Genomic DNA, 20,441 nt, shown 5'->3' with positions numbered 1-20,441 from the left:
TAAAAATGTGCAGGAGTGCCAAGCTATCTTTATTTGGTCATAATACAAAAGAAATAGATATGAACCCAATACATCTCCAGTGTGACTACTCAAAGGAAAAAATGCTGGAAGAAGTGAGTTGTAAGCAAATAAAAATATCAGCATTTTAGAGCTGAAAACGACTATTATCACTTCCTTGTGTTTTAGGTCAGGAGACATATTTGGGTGAGCTGAGGGCCTCAGTCAGTCAAGGCCACACAACTACTCAGGAGGAGTTCCCTCGGTGCTAATCAGTGATTATTTCCTTCCCTAAAATATACATCTACTAGGAAATAACACACAGATCAGATAGTGTTCTTCCACTAGGCATACTTCTCAGGATCTCTAGCGCAATTCTGCCAGGTACTGAGTATGTCTATGCCACCTATGTATCCTAGAATTCGGGAAACGACCACAGGATGGGTTTGGAGATGACCCACGCACTGTGAGATGGATCTGAGCTAAAAATCCCAATGATCAGCACCCCCATAAGTCCCTAGTCTGACAATGATGTTTTGGGTCTCCTGAAATTAGTGTCAATTCAGGGCCAGTGTCCAGTAATTCCCGAAAAGACTGATCATTTCCTTTTCCCTAATGCATAGTCACCTGGTAAAAGGCCATAGTATTCAGTGGCATCTTAATGAATCTTTTGGAATTACGTGTTTTTTTTTTAATAGAAATTTACATTTGTAAAATAAGATAGTCCTTCATGCCATAAAGATAAGAGTATCATGTCCTCGATTTAGTTAAATCCTACAGAATCAGAACGAAAGAGGTGAGAAGTCTGGGGAGGGCAACGAGGTAATGGGGAGAAATGTCAAAAACAAGGGAAGATTTACTCATTTCTCCAGGACACCCTATTAGTTCTCAGAATTGCTGGGGAGCAGCTTGCTCCAAAGCAGACATAAATATTGTGGCAAGAGAAGAGGCCATTTTTATGCACTGACATCAAGCATGTGGCCTGCTGGGATCTGACAAGATAGCCAAAGCCTTGCAGCAAGGCTATTCTTTGCAAATCATCACCACCACCCCCAGGAAAGCTTCGGTCTGTGCATTTCACACTGGACCAGGAAGCTGAAATCTTATCCTGTCATGTCTGCACAAACCCCCCTCCCTCAGTAACCCTCCCTCCTCCCTGCAGTCCTTGGCCTTCAGTGACTTTCATGAATATTCGGAGAATACAGACACAGATGGATGCCCTTATGAAGTCATATGAACCTTACAAGGGAGCCTTCTGGAAGGAACAGCAACACAATTGTTTAAAGTTGATATAATGATTCACGTAGTAGTGCTATTCACTGGACACACCAAAAATGTAACAACACAAAGCCCAAAGTCAAAACTGAATAAATGAATATTTAAGAATTCCAGATGCTAAAACTACACCCGAGATCTCATTTTCTTCTTAATCAGAAATTGGTTCGGGGAAGAAGGCTCTTTGCCTTCTGGAATCCAACATCAGCCAAGTTAACTTGGCATCTTGGCAGAAAGCGAGGATAACCCCTGACTCTTGCCAATTGTAAACAGAGAGCATGGAATTTAAATGTAGGAGATACAGAGGAAGAAAAGCTGCCTACCTGTTCCTGTGAAATAAACAAGATTTATGCTATTTAAATTTCACTGGGTATTGCCTTAGTAGAATTTGAATTTGTTCAGAGTTTTTCAAACGGAAAACTGCCATTACAAGCTCAACCTAGTTGATGTAAAAAATATTTCAGAAGAATGAGAAACAGAATTAAAACCTATTAATTTTTTCCATTACTACCAGTTTTCCATTTAAGGGCATTTTGTGATTTTTCCCATCTATTCTAGATTGCTCATAACTCTTCACCGCACTACCAAGAACAGAGCATCTCGTTTTTTGGATATGGGATTTCAGGTTGCAGTTATGTCTTTTTCCCTAGCTTTGGGTTATCGGACATACCTTTGATTCAAAGGAGACTGGGAGTCTCTACCTAATTTTCTGCCAGTGGTTCAGTGGATGGACCTCTGATTTCTGCTGATTATTAAATTGCTTCTGGGAATGGATCTAAAATGCAGGCACTGACCCTTAGTGTCATCATAAAATCCTGAGTCCAAATTTCGACGGCAATTCCATTGTTTATAGTGTATTTCTGGCAACATGATCATAAGCAGCCTGACTGCTTTATGGATTTATCTCTCTCCTGAGCCAGCTTAAAAGAAGGCTTAGTAAAACCTCCATTGGTTTATTGAGTGTGTGAGAGCTGGTTGCCCCTCTTCTTTTCTCCTTCTACTAGATATCCTTTGGCTTTATGCATCTGAAGAGAACTTTAAAACTGAATTTTGAAAGTTTAAAAGTAAAGAGTTTCTTAATATTAATAAATATACCTTTCTTAGCTAATTATTTTGTGATGGGTCATGTAGAAACCATGGGGACTACCTTATGATAAAAAGCATTCATATCTTAAAGCAGTATTTCATATTACAAGAAATGCAAAATTGTGTGAGCCTAGTTTATATGAGCTAATAATTCATAATAAAATTGGTTATAAAAGTAATTTGAAAGCTGTTCCTAGGACCATGAAATAGATAAATATTCATGTCTAATTGTTTTTCATTTACAAACAACTATTAATTGTTACTTTACCCATACAGCACATGATAAGCATTCTGGAATTCTACATTTATCACTGTGATGTTTTTATTAAGAGTATGTTAAGGCGTTTCCACAAGTACTGTGTTCAGTGCTCGGCCACAGCACGGAAAGCTGGACATTTCACCTCTGTTATTGTTTCTACTCTGATTAGATCTGAACCATTTTTTATGTCAATTTCTGGCCTTCTCAGGTTTAAAAGAATTAATGAGGAAAATTCTCTCTCCATCAAGAATGTTTACTAAACATGTAGCCAGCTGCCACCCACATAACAGTTAGATGTCATCTGCAAAGAAGAAAATGGCATCTGGGCAGGATGTATTTTGTTTTTTCTCTGAGATGGGTCCAAACAAATGGGAAACTTCCCAAGATGATGGCTGTCAATGTCACTGGTGTCAACTCTGCCCCTGCATTCTTCTTTATTGGCTTTTAAAAATCACACTAACACTGGACAATAATTTTGCACTGAGGGCCACACACGTATGGACTACCCAAGTGAGTTTATTTATTTATTTATTTTTTTGATGTGGACCATTTTTAAAGTCTTTATTGAATTTGTTACAATATTGCTTCTGTTTTATGTTTTGGCTTTTTGGCCACAAGGCCTGTGGGATCTTAGCTCCCCAACCACGGATCGAACCCACACCCCCTGCATTGGAAGGTGAAGTCTTAACCACTGGACCACCAGGGAAGTCCCCCCCCAAATGAGTTTAAACTGTTCTGGAAAACAAAGAAATTTCAGAAGGGTAAGATTGAGAAAATAAGAGAAGTAAGAGTTCTGAGTAAAAGAATAGAAATTTAATAACTAACCTATAAAGTAAATTTTTTTATCATTGAGAAAAACCAAAAAATTATAATACACTAAAATTTAACTAGATTATCACTAAAATACTGCATGATAAAAAAAGAAGTTTTACAAAAGTATGTCTGCATGATAGAGAACACTCTTCTTTCCATGCAGTCAGATGACGGATTCTCACAGACAGAGAAAACATCATTTTCACGGTTACGCAAGTTGGGAGGCTGACATATATGTACCTAAGCAAGGAGGCATATACCTGTATTTTTTCCAAAGATTTCTAACTCAGTATTTGCAAAAAATATGGCAAAATCCTACCTGTCATGGCCAAGGGAAGCATGTGCCAGATGCAGGGGACACGACCGTGAAATGGCCTGCTTAGCGCCACCCTCACAAATCTGGTGACCTGGTGGGTTGAAGGTGATGGGCATGATTTTAACAAACACTCCAAATTCACCATCATGAGTGCTTTCATAGGGAGTACAGGGAGCACATGATGGGGGGGCAACACAGGAAATGCTTCTAGAGGCACCTGCAGAGGCCTAGGGTTGAGAGGCCCGACGACTGGTTCAAGGAACCAGGCGAAATTTAGCACAGCTGAAGGGTAAGTGCAACATGACCAGTGTGGACAGAAATGAGCCTAGAGAGTTAAGTAGAGGTCTTATAATGAAGGGACTTGACAGTCAAATTATGGAGTTTAGGCTTGTCCCAAGAGCCACTGGAGGCCAAGAAGAGATTTATGCAGGAGGGAAAAGGAAAATGGCGGCATCACAGATGGCAACAAGGTCTTTAGGTGGGGCCACTGCCTCCACAGCGAAACGGGACAGACTTTGGAGAAAAACAGTGAGGTTAGCTTTGTACTTCCTGAGTTGAAGGGATCTGTGGGGCATTCAAGTACAGATGCCCTGGAAGCAGATGGTGTGAGGGATCAGGGCTCTACAGATGGCATTACACTGGGAGAGCATGAAGATGAGAAGAAAAGGAACCCAAGGGTAGAACTCGGAAGAACACCAACATCTAAGGGATGGAAAAAGAAACACAGTAGTTTGAAGAAGGAACTGAGAATACAGCCAGAGAAGGGTAGGAAAGGTGGAAGACTCTGTCGTCAGGGACACCAAGGGAAGGTGGCATTGAAGGGCCACTAGTATCTAAAACTGCACCGATCTAAGATGGGGGCTGGGAAGGACGTGCTAGATTTGAGGTCAGGCAGGATGTTGGGGGGAACAGCACCAGTGGTTGACAGGGGCAGACTGCACGATGTAAGGGCAGGGTGAGTAGAGAATAACAAAGTGGAGACAGTGATTACACAAAAGTCTTTTGAGAAGAGCAAGGGGAGGAAAGGGATAAACTGGGGGAGGAGGAAAAATGTGGTTGAAAGAACTGGATATGTGAGTTAGGTTATTTTTAGATCAGTGAGATCTGTGGGGATCATGTATAGATACATGTATAGATCATGCATAGATACAGATACAAGAAAGTGATAGAGAAAAGATGAAAATATAGGAGAAGGGAAGAAACAGAAGATGGGCAAGATCACTGAGGAAGTAGACCCCTCGGGAGACAGAATATGAGTGGGAGGAGGAGGGGGAGGTGGAAGAAGCTGAGAGGAGAGCCGGAGACGGGGTGGAAGTTGATCAGTCTCTATGTTGTTAGAAGGAAGTTCCGAGAGTTTTCTCTGATGTTCATCTCTTTTCTGTGAAGTAGGAGGAGAGGGGATCTGCAGAGAGACACAGGGGGAGCACATGTGCCCGGAGTGCTGAGGAGAAAGTAACATGTCAGAAACTGCTTCTCTGGAAAACAGGAGAGAAACAGCTCACTAGGGAACACGGGATTGCCAGGCAACATGAAGAGCCGTCAGTTTATCCTCTACCAATCTGTCTCCTGGAATTTTCTATCACAGTCTACAGTTGCCAGATATAAAAACAGACAGCCAGGCTGATCTTGAAGGGATGACATCATAGAATGTAATATTTTGTTAAACAGTTAGTTTATGAGGCTTCATGACTTGAACAAAACATCCCCACGAGAATATTCCAAATTGATTAAACAACCCCAAGAAGAGTACAGTTTTTTTCCCAACACCATGAGCCTAGGAAAGTGGGGGAGACTGGCCAGTGCCTATAGTCGCTCTAACTATTGGGAAGATACAGCTCCATTAATATGATAATCATTAATTAAACCATTTCTGGGTTATACATATATACCAATGTGACTGTGTGACAAAAGTTAGACAAAAGTTGTTTAATTCTTCACAAGAGGCCCAGTGGAATATCTAGAGCTACCAAGCTCACAAACACACCTAGAAGGTTGTGACCACACTGAAGATTGGCTGATAGATTGTGAGCCCTGCAGAAACGATGAACTGCTCTCTGTCTCTGGAATCTCTTTCCCATTTCTTCCCATCGAGCTCTTTACTGGGGGTTCTCCTATGTTCCAGGCAAGGTGGTCCTGACCCTCAGTGGGCTGCCAGCTGGGGAGACAGGCATGAAAGCCAATGTTTACAACCCAGGCTGAGTCACACCGCAGGAGATGGAGATAAAAGCTTGAGAATAGTAAGGGGGGACTAGTGGTGAATTCTGTCTGTTGGATTAGCACAAAAACATTTACTTTCAATCCTCTACATAAAACTCAATATAACTTTTGGCAATCTGTGACTCAGGGAAACATAACAGAGAGAACACTCAGTGAAAAATAAGGTTCTTCTTTTATTTGAAAACAATCCATGTTTTCATATTTTACTCCCCTTTAATCTGTAATGACCTGGATACCATGAAATTTCCCACCAACCGTCTTCGTTGCTTGATTTATTCTTGAAAGGTATGTTCCCAAAGACATTGGTTCTGTACTGTTGAACTTTCTTTTGAAGTCTGGGGCTGTTACAACAGTAAGTTCTCCTTGGTGCAGATTTTTCAACTGGAGAACAGAAGCTATATCCTTGCTCCTGGTGATGCATTTGGTTGCTAGACTTCTAGACCGGGTTTGAGAATGGCTATGTTCAAACCACTTTAGGAAACAAACCAAAAATGCAAAGTGTCTTGAATCCTCTTGTACCTCAAGGGGCAGGAGAAGAGTATTGTGGGGGAAATAGGCAGTTATCAGGAATCATGTTTTAGTGCCAGTTTTGTTACTTCCTGGCTATGCACATTTAAGCCTTTTGGTTGCTTCTCTGTAAAAGAAGGAGGCTGGGACTAAATGATGCTTTGGTATTTGAAGTTTATTTTTATGAGGAAAATTAGAGAGTTTGGACTAGGTGGCATTACATTCTGAACCAACACTCCCTAACAGGAGCTATAACTTTCCTGTCACCGTGAATTATTTAGTGAGTGAGACCTTTGCACTCATACTCCCAAGTCCACACTAATGACCGGTAGTTATTTTAATTGATTCTCAATGAACTGTTAACCACCCCGATGGCATACCAATAAAGCAGGCAGCACTGTGAGTGCCGGTTCTGTGCTTTATATTTGTATCCTTCCATTCATAATTCTGAATGGAAACCTGTGTGTCCAAATAAATATTTCTGTATCCATTTTATAAGGATTATCATTAAACATCTGTAGTGTTTTAAGAAGTCCTAATTTTGATTTGTGAAAGCAGAAGAGAAGATATAATACAAAATCATAGAATCTTGAAGATGATGTTATTTTGGAAAACATGCAATGTGACCTTATAGAAATTCTCAAATACGTGAACAATGGTATTATGCGGGAATGATCTCTACAGGATTGGGAGTGATAGCAAAAAATTAGAAGCAACTTTAATGTACATCAATTGAAGAATGGACAAATGAATTGCAGCAGATTCACATAATGAAATATTACACGGCACTTCGGTGAATGAAATCAAGCTATATATAGCAATATAAATAAATCTCAAAAACCTAATGTTAAGTGAAAAAGTAAGTTTGCGAAAGGGTATATACAGATAGACACCTTTTGTGTAAGGCTAAAAATATGAAAAAGGAATATACATAAGTGTTAAAAAAATTATAGAGACATGCACAGGAATGTGGTGGTAAAGATCAAATTTAGGATGGTGGTTACCTGAGGAGAACAAGGAAGAAGGTATGGAGGTTGATCAGAGGAGAAAAGATACCAGAATCTGGAGAGATTAATCAACTTGCTCAAGGACACAAAACGGGCTAGAAACTAGAGCCCAGTGCTTTCCACTACAGAATACCACCTCCAAAAGGGAGCGCTTCTGAGCCCAAGTTTATCTGTTAATACCTCTTTCAGACACCAAATGATAGCCACAGGGAATTTAACATTATAAGGGACCTTAAAAAGACATCCTATACAACTCCTCCCTCAATTTTCGACTTTTCCTAACAACATGTCTGCTAAAGGATGATCCAGCCTTTATTGAAAACAAAACACAGCAAAAGGGAAAAATAAGCCTCTCCAGGTAACACATCCTTAACCTCAAGGAAGACATTTCAGGATATCCCTGGAGAAAATGCCCTGCAAACCAAACACTGCAACCTCTGGAAAAGCCAGCGTTGAGCACCAGCCTCACATGCCTTCTTTAGCTTAGTTGAGTCTAGCTTCTGGTGTGGATTGACTCATTCAGCAAAGATCTAGTGAGTGTCTACTGCTTGCCAGGCCCCGTGCTAGGGGCACAGCAGTGAGCAAGGCAGCACCCTGTGGTCCACGGTGTAAGATAAATCAACAACAGTGAAGGAGGATTGGTCTGTGCCCTTTGCCCCTTACCCTACTCTAAGAGATGAATAAAGCTAATGGGGCTCTTTATGAGGCCCCTCTAAGCTCCAGTAACCCCACTTTGAGAAAGATGGCTGCTTACCGAGGGTGGGAAGGAAGATATGAGAGCTGGTCTGGATTTATTAGGACTCTTTGGGCTGCAGGTGACAGAAGCCCAAGTTGAGCCTGTAGGGGTTCAGAATATGTCACCCCAAAATATGTCACTTTGGCATGTTGATTATTTTGAATTAAAAGTACTTGAGAAACAGCTGGTACAAGAAGGACCCTCTGACCCTCCTTTGTCCCCCTGAAGCAGGAAATAAATCTCCCCTGTGAAAGGTACCTTCCCTGTCCCAGAGGGCAGAAGACATCCTTATCACCAGAGACAGGGAATTCAGTGCAGAGAAGGCTGTATAAACAAACCTTGTTACTTCTTTACCAGTCTACTACCCCGACCCCAAAGACTTCTGTCATGTCGATTCTTCATGTTCAATTCATGTCAATTCTAAATGTATTGTTACTTTGTCTAAAGGGTGTAAAAGCTTCCTGCCTTGGCCACTTCCTTTAGAGTCTCATATTTTTATGGGGTTCCAATATGTATGAAATTACCTTCGTTTTTCTCCTATTAATCCGTCTCATGTCAATTTATTAGACCAGCCAAAGAAACAAGAAAGGCAGAGGGGGAATTTTTCCACCCCTACAAGCCACCTTAAATACCCCAGGCAGGAACAGTCCTGAATCTTGGAAGAAGCTGATACAGGAACCCAAACGCTCTCTGAGGCTCCCCCCTCAGCTCGGCTCCTCTCCTCCCAACTGCCCTTCTGTTCCCTCTCCAGCCTGGTCTCTTCAGCTGCTCTGGCCCACGTGGTAGGAAACAGCCACTTGAGCTTCTGAGTTTTTTTCTTTTTTTTTTTTTTCTTTTCACAGAATTATGATTTATTTAGATAGCTTGTGCCGTTCAATGCCCAATTTGTATAATCTCAACAATATGCAATTGTGTGGGGAAAAGCCATTTGAGAATCTATCTGAAACAGTCAAAAGACAAGGACATCCTGGGAAAAGACTATTTTCAGCGCTTGAAATAGACAAGGTGTTAATGTCCAAAATATATTCTGTACTCTTACAAACAAATTGCAAAATGCAGTAAAAAGTGAATGAGCTTCTGAGTTCTGCGTCTTATCGTCCAGGCGCTCAGGGCCATTCTCCCAAAATTTCAAGAAAGGGAATCATCAGCCAAGCTTGAATCAGCCAACCATTCCCTAGACTAGTAATTCATGGTGCCAGTGATGTGCGACATCCTATGGATGAGGGGCCTAGGGTTGACCGGGTGCCAACGGACCAAACGAAGGGTCCCATTGTCAAGTGGCAGTTTCTGCTACACTCTGTAGATGGTGTGGGAGAGGAGGAGCAAAAGAAACAGAGGCAGGGGTGGCACCCAGAAGAAGGATGAGTGCTGGGCTGAAGCAACAGCACTATTGTTTACCTGTACTCAGAACATATTTGGAGAACAAATGCATTCAACTGATTACTAGATTTTTAAAAAATCTACATTGATTGGATCGACTCTGTAGCAAAGCTTGGCCACTGAATGTTATTCAAATTCAGAAGATTTTAAGCAACTTTGACCATTACTCCTTCATTTCTAGTAGTACGGCTTCTGGGGTGCGGGGCAGCTCCCAGGAAGACAGGAGACTTAGCAGGCAGGGTAGAGAGTTAAAACAGAGTCCACTGGGAGGGGCAAATTATAAGTAGCTGAGTGGATAAGAATACACATGGAATTTGGAGGGCACTGGGAGTACATAATGAAGTGAGAATTGACATCAGGATCTGAAAGTGGGTGACAGGTGTCTGAATGGACACTGGTGACCAACCTACAAGTTCCCTGTCCTTGGGAACTTGCATTGTGAGAGGTAGAGCATATGTAAATAAACGCAAAGAATGATTACAGATAGAATAAGTGCCATGAAATAAATTTTAAGAAGTAATAAATAACAGGTGCTGGGAGATAAACCATCAGAGGATATCAACTTTACATAAGAAGTTGAGGGAAGGTGATATTTAAGCTATACCCTGAAGGATAAGGAAAAGCCAGCAATGGAAACAGTGAAGGAAAACATGTTCCAGGATGAGAGAACAGCTAAGTCAACTGAGATGGGAAAAATCATGTAAAAGGAAGATGGGAAATGGCGGTGTCCAGAGGCAGGCAGAGGGAGTAGGTGTTTATTTGATTAAAAAATGGTTGCAACGTTCATCAAAACCAGAGGAAGTAACTCAAACAAGCGACTTTCAAAAGAAAAGCAATTTTATTTTCCTGAGGATATGATTGACAGTAAGCATAAAGTCCTTCCATGTTATAAGTGCCTTTGCTCCAGGTCAGGTATACAAAGATGCCTGGGGGAAAATAGAATTTCAATACAGCAACATCAAAATCAGGAAAAACAGCCTGATTTCAGAGGAAAAGAATATACTTTCTCATCAGAGAGGCTCAAGAGAAAAGAATGATGCCAAACCAGTCTAAAAGCAAAATTTATTTATAGGCCACAAAATATATTTAGTTTGGAAAAAAGCAAGATGGAATCTTGTTAGAAATATTATACCAAAGCATGGAGGCCAGTTTGTCTATGAGGTCCTGAATCAATTAACTGTCCAAGAGAACAATAAGGTGGCTTTACTTTGCCAAAAATCAGAAGCTTGTAGCTACTACTTATCACTTTCATACAAACACAAGAAGGTTAAAACATAACCTGGGCCTACTGATGTTTATTGTACTTTTGCAAAAGAAAAAAATTAAAAGTAGCCATCTGTTTTGGCAATCTTGCCATTGATAACAGCATTGAAGATCTGAATAAAGCCCTGGCTTACAGAAAGTTCACATCATTGACCAAAATGAACATACTTTTCAGGCCAACTGTTTTTGGGATCAGAGTCCTATAGAGCCTGGATTGGTGACAATGAGTTTTGAAAAGGTGGGATTATAGCTATGTGATTCTTCCATATGCTAGGTTATGATAATTTAGAGCTAAACAATTGACTTTAGATGCTAATGTTGAATTCTAAACTAAATTCAGCTATCAGTACTTATTTAGTGTAAATCAGAAATAAACTAGTAGGAATCAGAAAAAATGTCATTAGGGGTATGAAAGAAAAGTCAAATAAGTTTCCGTTTAAGGTAAACATGTAAAAATATTATCAATTAATATCTAAAGCATTATTGGTCCTGCCAAAGCATTCTTGAAAAAAGAAAAAAGCTGGAACAAAGCTATATTACAAATATTTTAATTTGTAAAATTTAAATTTACTATATTTTAGTCACAAAAAGTGACTAAAACAGTATGGTATTGGCATTAAAAGTAGACACATAAATCAATAGAATAGCATAGAGAGCCCAGAAATAAACCCCTACATATTAATTTACAACAAAGGAGCCAAGAATATATAATGGGGACAAGACAGTCTCTTCAATAAATGGTGTTGGGGAAACTGGAGAGCCACATGCAAAAAATTGAAACTGGACCACTATTTTACACCATACACAAAAATTAACTCAAAATGAATTAAAGACTTGAACGTAACACCTGAAACCATAAAACTCTTAGAAGAAAACATAGGCTGTAAGCTCCTTGACATAGATCTTGGAGATAATTTTTTGCATCTGACTCCAAGAGCAAAAACAACAAAAGCAAAACTAAACAGGTGGGACTACATCAAACTAAAAAGCTTCTGCATGACAAAGGACACTGTCAACAAAATGAAAAAGGCAACCTACTGAATGCAAGAAAACATTTGCAAATCATATATCTGATAAGGGGCTAATATCCAAAATATATAAGGAACTCATACAACTCAATAGCAAAGACCAAACAATCTGATTAAAAAATGGGCAGAAGATCTGAATAGATCTTTTTCCAAAGAAGACATACAGATGGCCAAAGGTACATGAAAAGATGATCTACATCATTCATCATCAGAGAAACGCAAATCAACACCACAATGAGCTATCACTTCACACTTGTAAGAATGGTTACCATCAAAAAGACTAGAAATAAGCATTGGTGAGGATGTGGTGAAAAGGGAACCCTCATGCACTGTTGGTGGGAATGTAAATTGGTGCAGCCACTATGGAAAACAGTATGAAGGTTCCTCAAAAACTTAAAAATAGAACTACCGCATGATCTCCCAATTCTACTTCTGGGTTTTTATCTGAAGAAAATGAAAACACTAACTCGAAAAAGATATAGGAACTCTTAAGTTCACTGCAGCTTTATTTACAATACCCAAGATATGGAAACAACTTAAGCGTTTACTGACAGATGAATGGATAAAGAAGATTTGTATATATATACAATGGAATATTATTCAGAGATAAAAAAATGAAATCTTGTCATTTGTGACAATGAGGATGGACCTTGAAGGCATTACATAAAGTGAAATAAGTAAGACAGAGAAAGACAAATACTGTATTATTTCTCTTCTACATGGAATCTAAAAACAAAAAACAAAACAAGCTCACAGAGACAGAGAACAGATTGGTGGTTGCCAGAGGTGGGGGGTAGAAGGGTGGGAGAAATGGGTGAACTGTATTTTAGTTTTTGTTTAAGTAAATTTGTTTCCTTTTAAAAAATTTAAAAACTAAAAAATACCGGTCCTGAATAATAACGTTCAGAAGTTGTCAGATAGATTTTTACAATGTATATAAATCCAGGGAACAATTTTAGTTTGGAATAGTTAAGACTAAACATTTTTTTTTTCAGTAGAAAGAAGGATTTATTATTACTTGCAGCAAGTAAGGAGGATACTGGGGATCTTTCCCAAAGCAGTGTCTCCGAGACTAAACTTGATTCTGGAATATCTCAAAAAAAGAAATAAGCTATTCAGTGGGATGTTTAATTTTCACTACTTTATATATTTGAAAATATGTGTAAATAACTTTTCACTACTTGATAGGGGATTTTATTAGATATATGTATTTCTAACACAGGTTTCATACGATAATAGAATACATCATATTTTAAAATAAATATAAAGTAAGTGGTCCAGAGGAGAGTTGGCCAGGATTGTCTCTTCATAAAATGGTTAAAAAATCTGGGATTTCATTTGCCATGAAAATGATGAGGCCGGGCCATGGAGGAAGGATGCAGTGCCGGCCAGGATCCAATGAGGACGATGAGAAACAGAAGTTAAGGAGGCGAATTCTGGCTTCATACATGGCGCTTTCTAAGGAGGTGGCTGTACAGCTGAGTGGATGCCTTGGGAAGCAGTGGATTCTTTGTCCCCATAAATACTCAAACACAGTCTATGTAATCATTTGGCTGGACGCTGGAAAACCTACGGAGGCATTCTTTATCCACCCGTCCGACAATACTATTGAGCACCTACCAAATACGTGTCCCACGCTGTGGAACGAGGACACCGCGATAAGTGAAACAGACAAGATCTCTGTCCTCGTGGAGGTTGCAGAACAGTTAACGGATACAGACAATTAATAAGTAAATCAACAGATAATTAAACAAGGCAATTGCTAATTACGATCATTTCTCCGACAGAAATAAATAAGATGGTGGGAGAGGCTGACGGATGGATCGTGGGGTGATCAAAGTAGGTGACATTTGAGCTAAGCCCTGACAGGTGACAGCTGGAAGAGCATCCCAGCTTCTGAGACTGGGAGAGCGCTGAGTTAGCCCAGGGCTTAGTTTGGTAGAAAAATCGAGGTAAAGCTGGGAACACCGGCACGGGAATGAAGGTGCTCCACCCACAGCTCTGTGGGCCCAGGGAGAAGATTCTGCTAAAGGGAATGAGCTAGCACGGAAAACTTTTAAACAGGGGAGTGATGTCATTGGATTTATATTTTTAAAAAATAGGTGGTGTACAAGATCATCTTTAAATTTTTTTCTAAAGCTGAGATTCTGACTCTGTTATGATGGGGTCTTCACCCTTATTGCATATACAGAACAATTATGTACCACACCTTCTGGTATTTGTTCTGTTCAGCAGTAGCAGTCTACCTAGAGAAAGAGCACCAAATTGCAAATTTCAACAGGAGCTGGGGAAAAACATAAGCCATGGTTGTGATTTATCCTGAGATGGTCCTCCTCATTACTGCATCTTCCCCAGACAGGTACCTGTTCTGCTTGGATCTGGTCCTCTGCATCGGCTGACCCTGCCCCCACCCCTACGCCGCTCCTTCTAACACTTTTTTCTGGTCAGCAGTCCCATTACCGGCAACTGATTGGGCTCTTTCTCCTGGTCTTAACTCATTACTTTACCTCATAAAGGAGGGCCTATCTCCTTCCTGTCACAATGGACTGTCCTTTTGTACCAAAGCCTTGGCCTGGACTCAAGACCATTTTCTCCCTTACAATCCATGAGACTGTATAGTCTCCTTGAGAACAGGGGTTATAGCTGGTTCTCTATTGGCACCTCCGATGGTTAGGTCTTCAATAAACGCTGTTGAATGAATGAGTACCCTGACCTTGGGCAGCCTGTACAGACCTGAGATCGTCCTGGGCCCGAACTCTCCTCTCTGCCACTCAATCCCATCGCTCCCTGTCCAGTGTCTACGTTGTGAAACACGATGGCTCTGTGCCAGTTAGAGTCTCCCAACTATTTTAACCAGAGCTGGAACTGAGCCTTCTTTTTTTCTTTTTTCCCCTTAATCAGTCAAGGCACAAGCTTGGGGTTGTCTTCCTGAATTGTGGCTGAGTCTTAACTGGGATAACTCAGAAAAAGCAAGTCTGCAGATGCTCTGCATCATTTCCAGGATCATAATAACAGCTCACATTTATTGGGCACTACTGCTTGCCAGGCACCATGCTAAGTGCTTTGCAGGCACTGTCTCCCTTGATCCTCACTGCAACCCTCTATGGAGAACATTATTATCCCCATTTTACAGATGAGAAAATCGAGGCTTAGAGAGGCTAAGTGATTTGTCCAGAGTTAACAAGGAGATCTGAGATTTTCAAGTTTCCTCTGAATGTAAAACTTGCACTCCTAACAACTAGGGAAAAGAAATGTACAAAATAAAGTTCATAATAATACTTCCACATACTGAAAATTAGCAGAGAAAGGCATAATTTAATTGATGATGGTATTGAAATGGATGCTCATATGAAACTGTTGTATAATTGGATAGAATTTCATTTCTCTGTGACACATTTTTCCTCTTTGCCTCCAAAAAGATCTTGTCTATTCATAATCTTTTACTAGCACATCAGAGCATACTTAAGACTTTTTTTTGTAATCCTAAAGCATTTTATTTTAATAATAAGAAGCCCAGGAAAACTAGGGAGGTATAGAAAACAGTCTGTATCTTACTGAATTTTAAAAGCCTCAAAAGAAAAAAGGTATGAAAAGAACTTGAGAGTTCTTACATACAACTGAAATGTATATGAGATCAAACCATCCAAAGCTTTAAAATCTGCTCTACTTACAGAGAATCTCTAGAACCAAAACATCTTCCAAAGTTCTGTGAGTGACAGTTTTACTAAAGTGTCCAAAACTCAGATTTTCCAATTTTTAACTTAACATCAAAGCATACATTCAGATATTCTCTGCTTTAAAGAGACCACCTTTAAAAATGCCTGATGTTATGTGAAACACATAAAATACATAGGGACCTGTCTACCTAGAAAACTACAGAATTACAACCTAGGACACTAGCCTAGTATAAAGCAAAACTCCAGATGAAGTCTTATTGAAGAATAATAAAAAGTTTCTTCAGTAAAATAGTTATCTAAAGGAATCCTGGTTCTAACATTTATACTCACTGTCATGAGTAGATAGTGAAATATTACATAATTCATTTAGGATATATTGAGAATCAGAGAAAGTACTTCTAGCAAATCACAAAAATTAAGAGAATAAATGGTAAATGTTTTATCAGCCCGTATTCACTGAGGAAAATAATTTCCCAACTTGGAAAACTTATGAACTCAATTAAGAAAAATAAAAAATTAGAAAAAAAAGAATCAAACTTGCAGAAGAGATTATACATTTATGAACTTGTAAACATAGCTTAGGTTTACCAAGTCAGTGATTTTAAAACGTCTGTACTGATGCTACGGCATGTATCATATATGTTTATCTTATCTGCTTTTTTTGGTTAGGAGGCTCTTTCAGGGCTCACGAGGCATAGGAGAACCTGGGCATGGATCATACTTTGAAAATGCTTAGCTTTGTATCTTTTGGCAAGTCACTTAAAGTTTCAGTTTAATCAGTTGCCTATGCAGCTGCTTCCCACTAGCTATCTATTTTACATTTGGTAGTGTATATATGTCCATGCCACTCTCTCACTTCGTCCCAGCTTACCCTTCCCCCTCCCTGTGTCCTCAAGTCCATTAAGAGTAGATTCTTAAGTGCTTTATATCTAGAATAATTTTAAAATGGGCCAAAGTTGGAAACAATTAAGGAATAGTTCTATTTTTATTTTATTTTTCTTAACAGTCATAAGCCAAAGGCTATTTCTACTAATGGAAAACAACCAAATTTCACAGCACCTATGTGTATATATTTCTATGATGTTCTAAAACATTTCCTTGCATCAGTATAAACATAATCCATTTTAACAGTAATTGAGTGCCTCCAATGTACAGCAATTACAAACTGAATGATGAGTATACAAGATAAGTAGAGTAGGCAGCAACTAGTGGACCAAAGCTGGCCTACCAGCTGTTTTTGTAAATAAAAGTTTTATTGGAACACATCCTGATTCATTTGTTTACATAATAATCTTTGGCTGCTTCTGTGATCCGTTGGCAGAGTTGAATAGTTGTGATAGAGACGACGTGGCCTGCAAAGCCTAAAATATTTTCTATTTTTTAACTGAAAAGGTTTGCTAACTCTTGCTTTATATGAAAGGTATGAAAGAATTTCTACACCAACTGGAGTATCAACACAAAAATTAAAAAGGAATTAAAAGAGAGAGTTTGCTATATATTCAGCTCTCTTTAGGTTTGTGCTCAAGGCTTAGGAGACACATCAAAGGTAGGATAAATGAGTAGACAAATTCTCTACAAGCAGTCTTTGCTGAGCCAAAGGGCTAATGAGCCACTTGCCCACGATAACAAAAATTCCACGAGTGGTCCCAAGGGGCCAAGCAAATGCTCCCCAGAAATGTATAAGCATCCTTTCTCTGGGGAGCTGGAGGTTTCATTTTGTGTCTAATGCTCTGTGTTGTTGGAAATATTGTGACTTTGTATACCTCTATAAAGACCATAGCTCATTTAAGTGAAAATGACCATTATAATTAAAAACAGGAAAAACAAAGTTGCGGTGTTACCTGTGTGTTGTTCTTCAATCCAGACTTGCAAATACATGACGAGGAGTAGCCCTGCTACTCCAAACATCAGCACTGAGAAGAAGACTTGTTTGGGGTTCATGACCATTTCAGATGGCTGCATCTCTCATTTCTGAAGACCACATAGTTTGGTTTTCCACAGAGTTTCGATCCTTTCTTTTCCTCTTAAGTGCTCGTTCCGTGAAGTAACCTAGAATTTTTTTAAAAATCCACATTGTACCTTGCTGATAACATTTCTTCCCAAATATGGTACAGATATACAGTATATCAACAATACTGAGGATTTACATGAACTTTAACACTCTGAAGACAGAAGAGATTGTAGCTGATGGCCCTAGAATGGCAATTTTCTATTGTTACCTTTATCTTATCTAAGGAATGTGCTATCCTACAGTTAATAAGTAACAGCCTAACATTTAATGAGGGGAAGCATCCCAGACTTCAGCTCTCCTATATCGTAAAGTCAGGTTCAGGTTATCTTAGAATGGTTTTGAGGGGAAAGAAGACTCTCAGAATAGACTGCTGAGGAAGGGATTTTGAAAAACATGTTTGTAGATAAAGCGGGAAAACACCACTTCATGTCTTAAAAATATATAAAAATTCAAAAATGAAGAGGTCAATCTCTCATTTCCCTCTCCTTGAAAAGTAGTAGGTTTCTCCAACTTAAAGGGTATACTTAAATTCCCTCAAAGGCATAAAAGGATAAATAATGAAAAGGTCAGAATTCAAGGGACCCTCCCACAATCACATGGGAGTAGAGAAATCTACCTCGGATTACAGAAATCTACCTCAGTAATAAAAGGTTACTTTACTTAAAGAAATATTGAAATGACATTGTTTTAGAATGATCTCATTTAGTGGAATCCTAACCTTACTTTTTTTTTAAGCTCCATCCACTTTTGAGAATTTGATGAAAATATAAACCCTCTCCTTAGAAAAATATAAACACACACAAAATCTAGCATCAAAAATCAGTATGTTTACGGACACTTACTGCAACCCAAGTTAAGAAGCCCTGCTCCCTATGAACAGCCGAGCAAATATGCAGTAGCTTGCATGGTGAGCTCACATAGCTAGCAGCCCAGCTAATGAGGCCAAGGTCATGGCTTTGTGTCTAAGGCTGGTCAAAGACCTTAGCTCTGTTCCTTGGCCACGGACCACAGCCCTCCCTTGGGATGAGCTGAATAAATGGTTTCTCACTGCGAGGACATTACATACACTGCTGTATCTAAAAATTCTCTCTCCTTTCTCTTCAAAGATGCCTCAAAAACTTCTGAAAGAATATGGATTTAGCCTTTTTAAGAGGCGTTTGGTGAGGTGCCAGGTAAAAGTTTTAAAAATGCTGTGGGAGATCGCTAGGCTGATGAAAGGATAATATTTAGCTATACTTGGCAAAATCAATGTTCACGCAGATGTCGGGCTTCAAAGGTAACCTATGAGGTCAGAATTAGATGTGGATGTGGCAGAATGATCTCGTGATTAGAAAAAAGAAATCCACCAAATGGGTAAAAGTGTTTATGCAAAACAACAATGAAAAGACCTATTATAAATACATTTTTTCCTTCATATTTTAATTATACACGGAAGGTCCCAGAGTAAGAGCAGTGATTGTCAGCACTACCTGAGGAGCTTTCTCGAATCCACTTCTCTGAGTCTCTTGATGAAGAGACCACGGTTAATGTTTTCACAAGTGCTTTTGAGGATTTCAAGCACTTTCTTCATTTGGGTAGTAGAGGAAGTTTTTAAATAAGTAGAAGAACTGAGAGTATTATCATACTGCTTATTGGGTGGGTGATACTCTGCTCTTATATTGATTCAAAACTGAAATATTATGGGCTTTCCAAACATATGCAACAAAGAACAGTTCCCGAGGGAGATTTGCAATTTGAGGTGTTCCAAGATTGAATCCCTCAAGGAAAACTCCAAAGGGAAGCCAGCTTTCTCTTTTGTTGATGCTGCAGTTAAACAATGAACAGACCCAATTCCTGAGTCCACAAGAAGATTCAGATAGGAGAAAACCAGTTAAACAAAATCGACTACTAACAAAGAAATAGTTGTTTACAAGAAAAAAGAGACTTTTACAATCTGTCTACATAATTAAAACTTAACCCAGATGAAAGAGGATAGAAGAAAACTCGTAAATCAGAACAGAGCCAAAGACCTGTGGGAATGGTGGGTGTGAAAGCCAAAAGAAGTATTCCTTGGGGGTTTGCAGAGGAAAATTATTACCTACAATGCTGGAAAAAGATTAAGAATTTGCCCTTCCTTTCTTCAGGAGATGTTGCTATACTCTGACATATCCTCCTGGGTAAGAAGTCGGTAGAAAACCCGTAATTGTTATTATGGCAGATGTGAGTAGAACTGAGCGATTAAAGCCACAAGGCAGAAAGGCAATCTGGTGTAAAACGGAGAGATACGTTTGATTTTCTCCCATCTCAGTCCATTAACCCAACGTTGGCATTCGGAAATGGCTCTCATTAAACAGAGGTGAGGCTCTCAGAGCAGCAGTATTGCTTTAAGCAAACCTGAAGGTCAGCTGTGACGGGAAAACACACCTATTTGGAGATCGTACATCTACCTCCATGCCTGCAGAAAAAGTGCAGACTACTGGAGATTGAAATTACTTGGAATAATGCTATTTTATGTACCAGCATTATACAACATTTCCACGGTCAAAGGCTTCCTGTATTTTGTACAATCCTTCCTCTGCCCGCTCATATACACAGTACCTTGTACCTAACAGGTACCCAACAATGGGTTGCACTGAATTGAATTTGGAGCTCCAATAACAAAATACAGGTAATTAATTTTCTAGTTGTATTTGTAAATCCTTAGTCCTAAATTTTGAATGGAGAAATATAGACTATTAAAATACTGAAAGGGTCTACGTGACTTTTTTAAAAAGTACATATTTATTTTTATTTGCATATCCTATGGATTTGCCCCTAATAAATACGAAAATATAAAAATAATTATTTCGCTCCGTTATCTCTTTTCCAACACTTTAAAAATTATTCTTTC

The 20,441-nt window shown here is 39.3% G+C and overlaps 2 protein-coding genes across 3 annotated transcripts in view; both read right to left on the bottom strand.

Annotated features, from left to right (window-relative positions):
• Positions 1 to 20,441, bottom strand: part of LOC309639189 (tigger transposable element-derived protein 1-like) — a 389,152-nt gene that overhangs the window by 123,166 nt on the left and 245,545 nt on the right. The window lies entirely within an intron of this gene.
• CHST9 (carbohydrate sulfotransferase 9) overlaps positions 1 to 20,441 on the bottom strand; it is a 240,158-nt gene that overhangs the window by 185,625 nt on the left and 34,092 nt on the right. For both annotated transcript variants that reach the window (XM_082416188.1, XM_082416189.1), the window contains one exon: positions 17,403 to 17,610. In XM_082416188.1, the coding sequence (XP_082272314.1) occupies positions 17,403 to 17,523 (121 nt within the window). In that variant the 5' untranslated portion in view covers positions 17,524 to 17,610. The remainder of the gene's footprint in view (positions 1 to 17,402; positions 17,611 to 20,441) is intronic.

The sequence above is a fragment of the Balaenoptera physalus genome (assembly GCF_965194825.1).
Source record: "Balaenoptera physalus genome assembly, chromosome: 12".
Taxonomy (NCBI): domain Eukaryota; kingdom Metazoa; phylum Chordata; class Mammalia; order Artiodactyla; family Balaenopteridae; genus Balaenoptera; species Balaenoptera physalus.
This window is presented reverse-complemented; position numbering and strand designations above follow the sequence as displayed.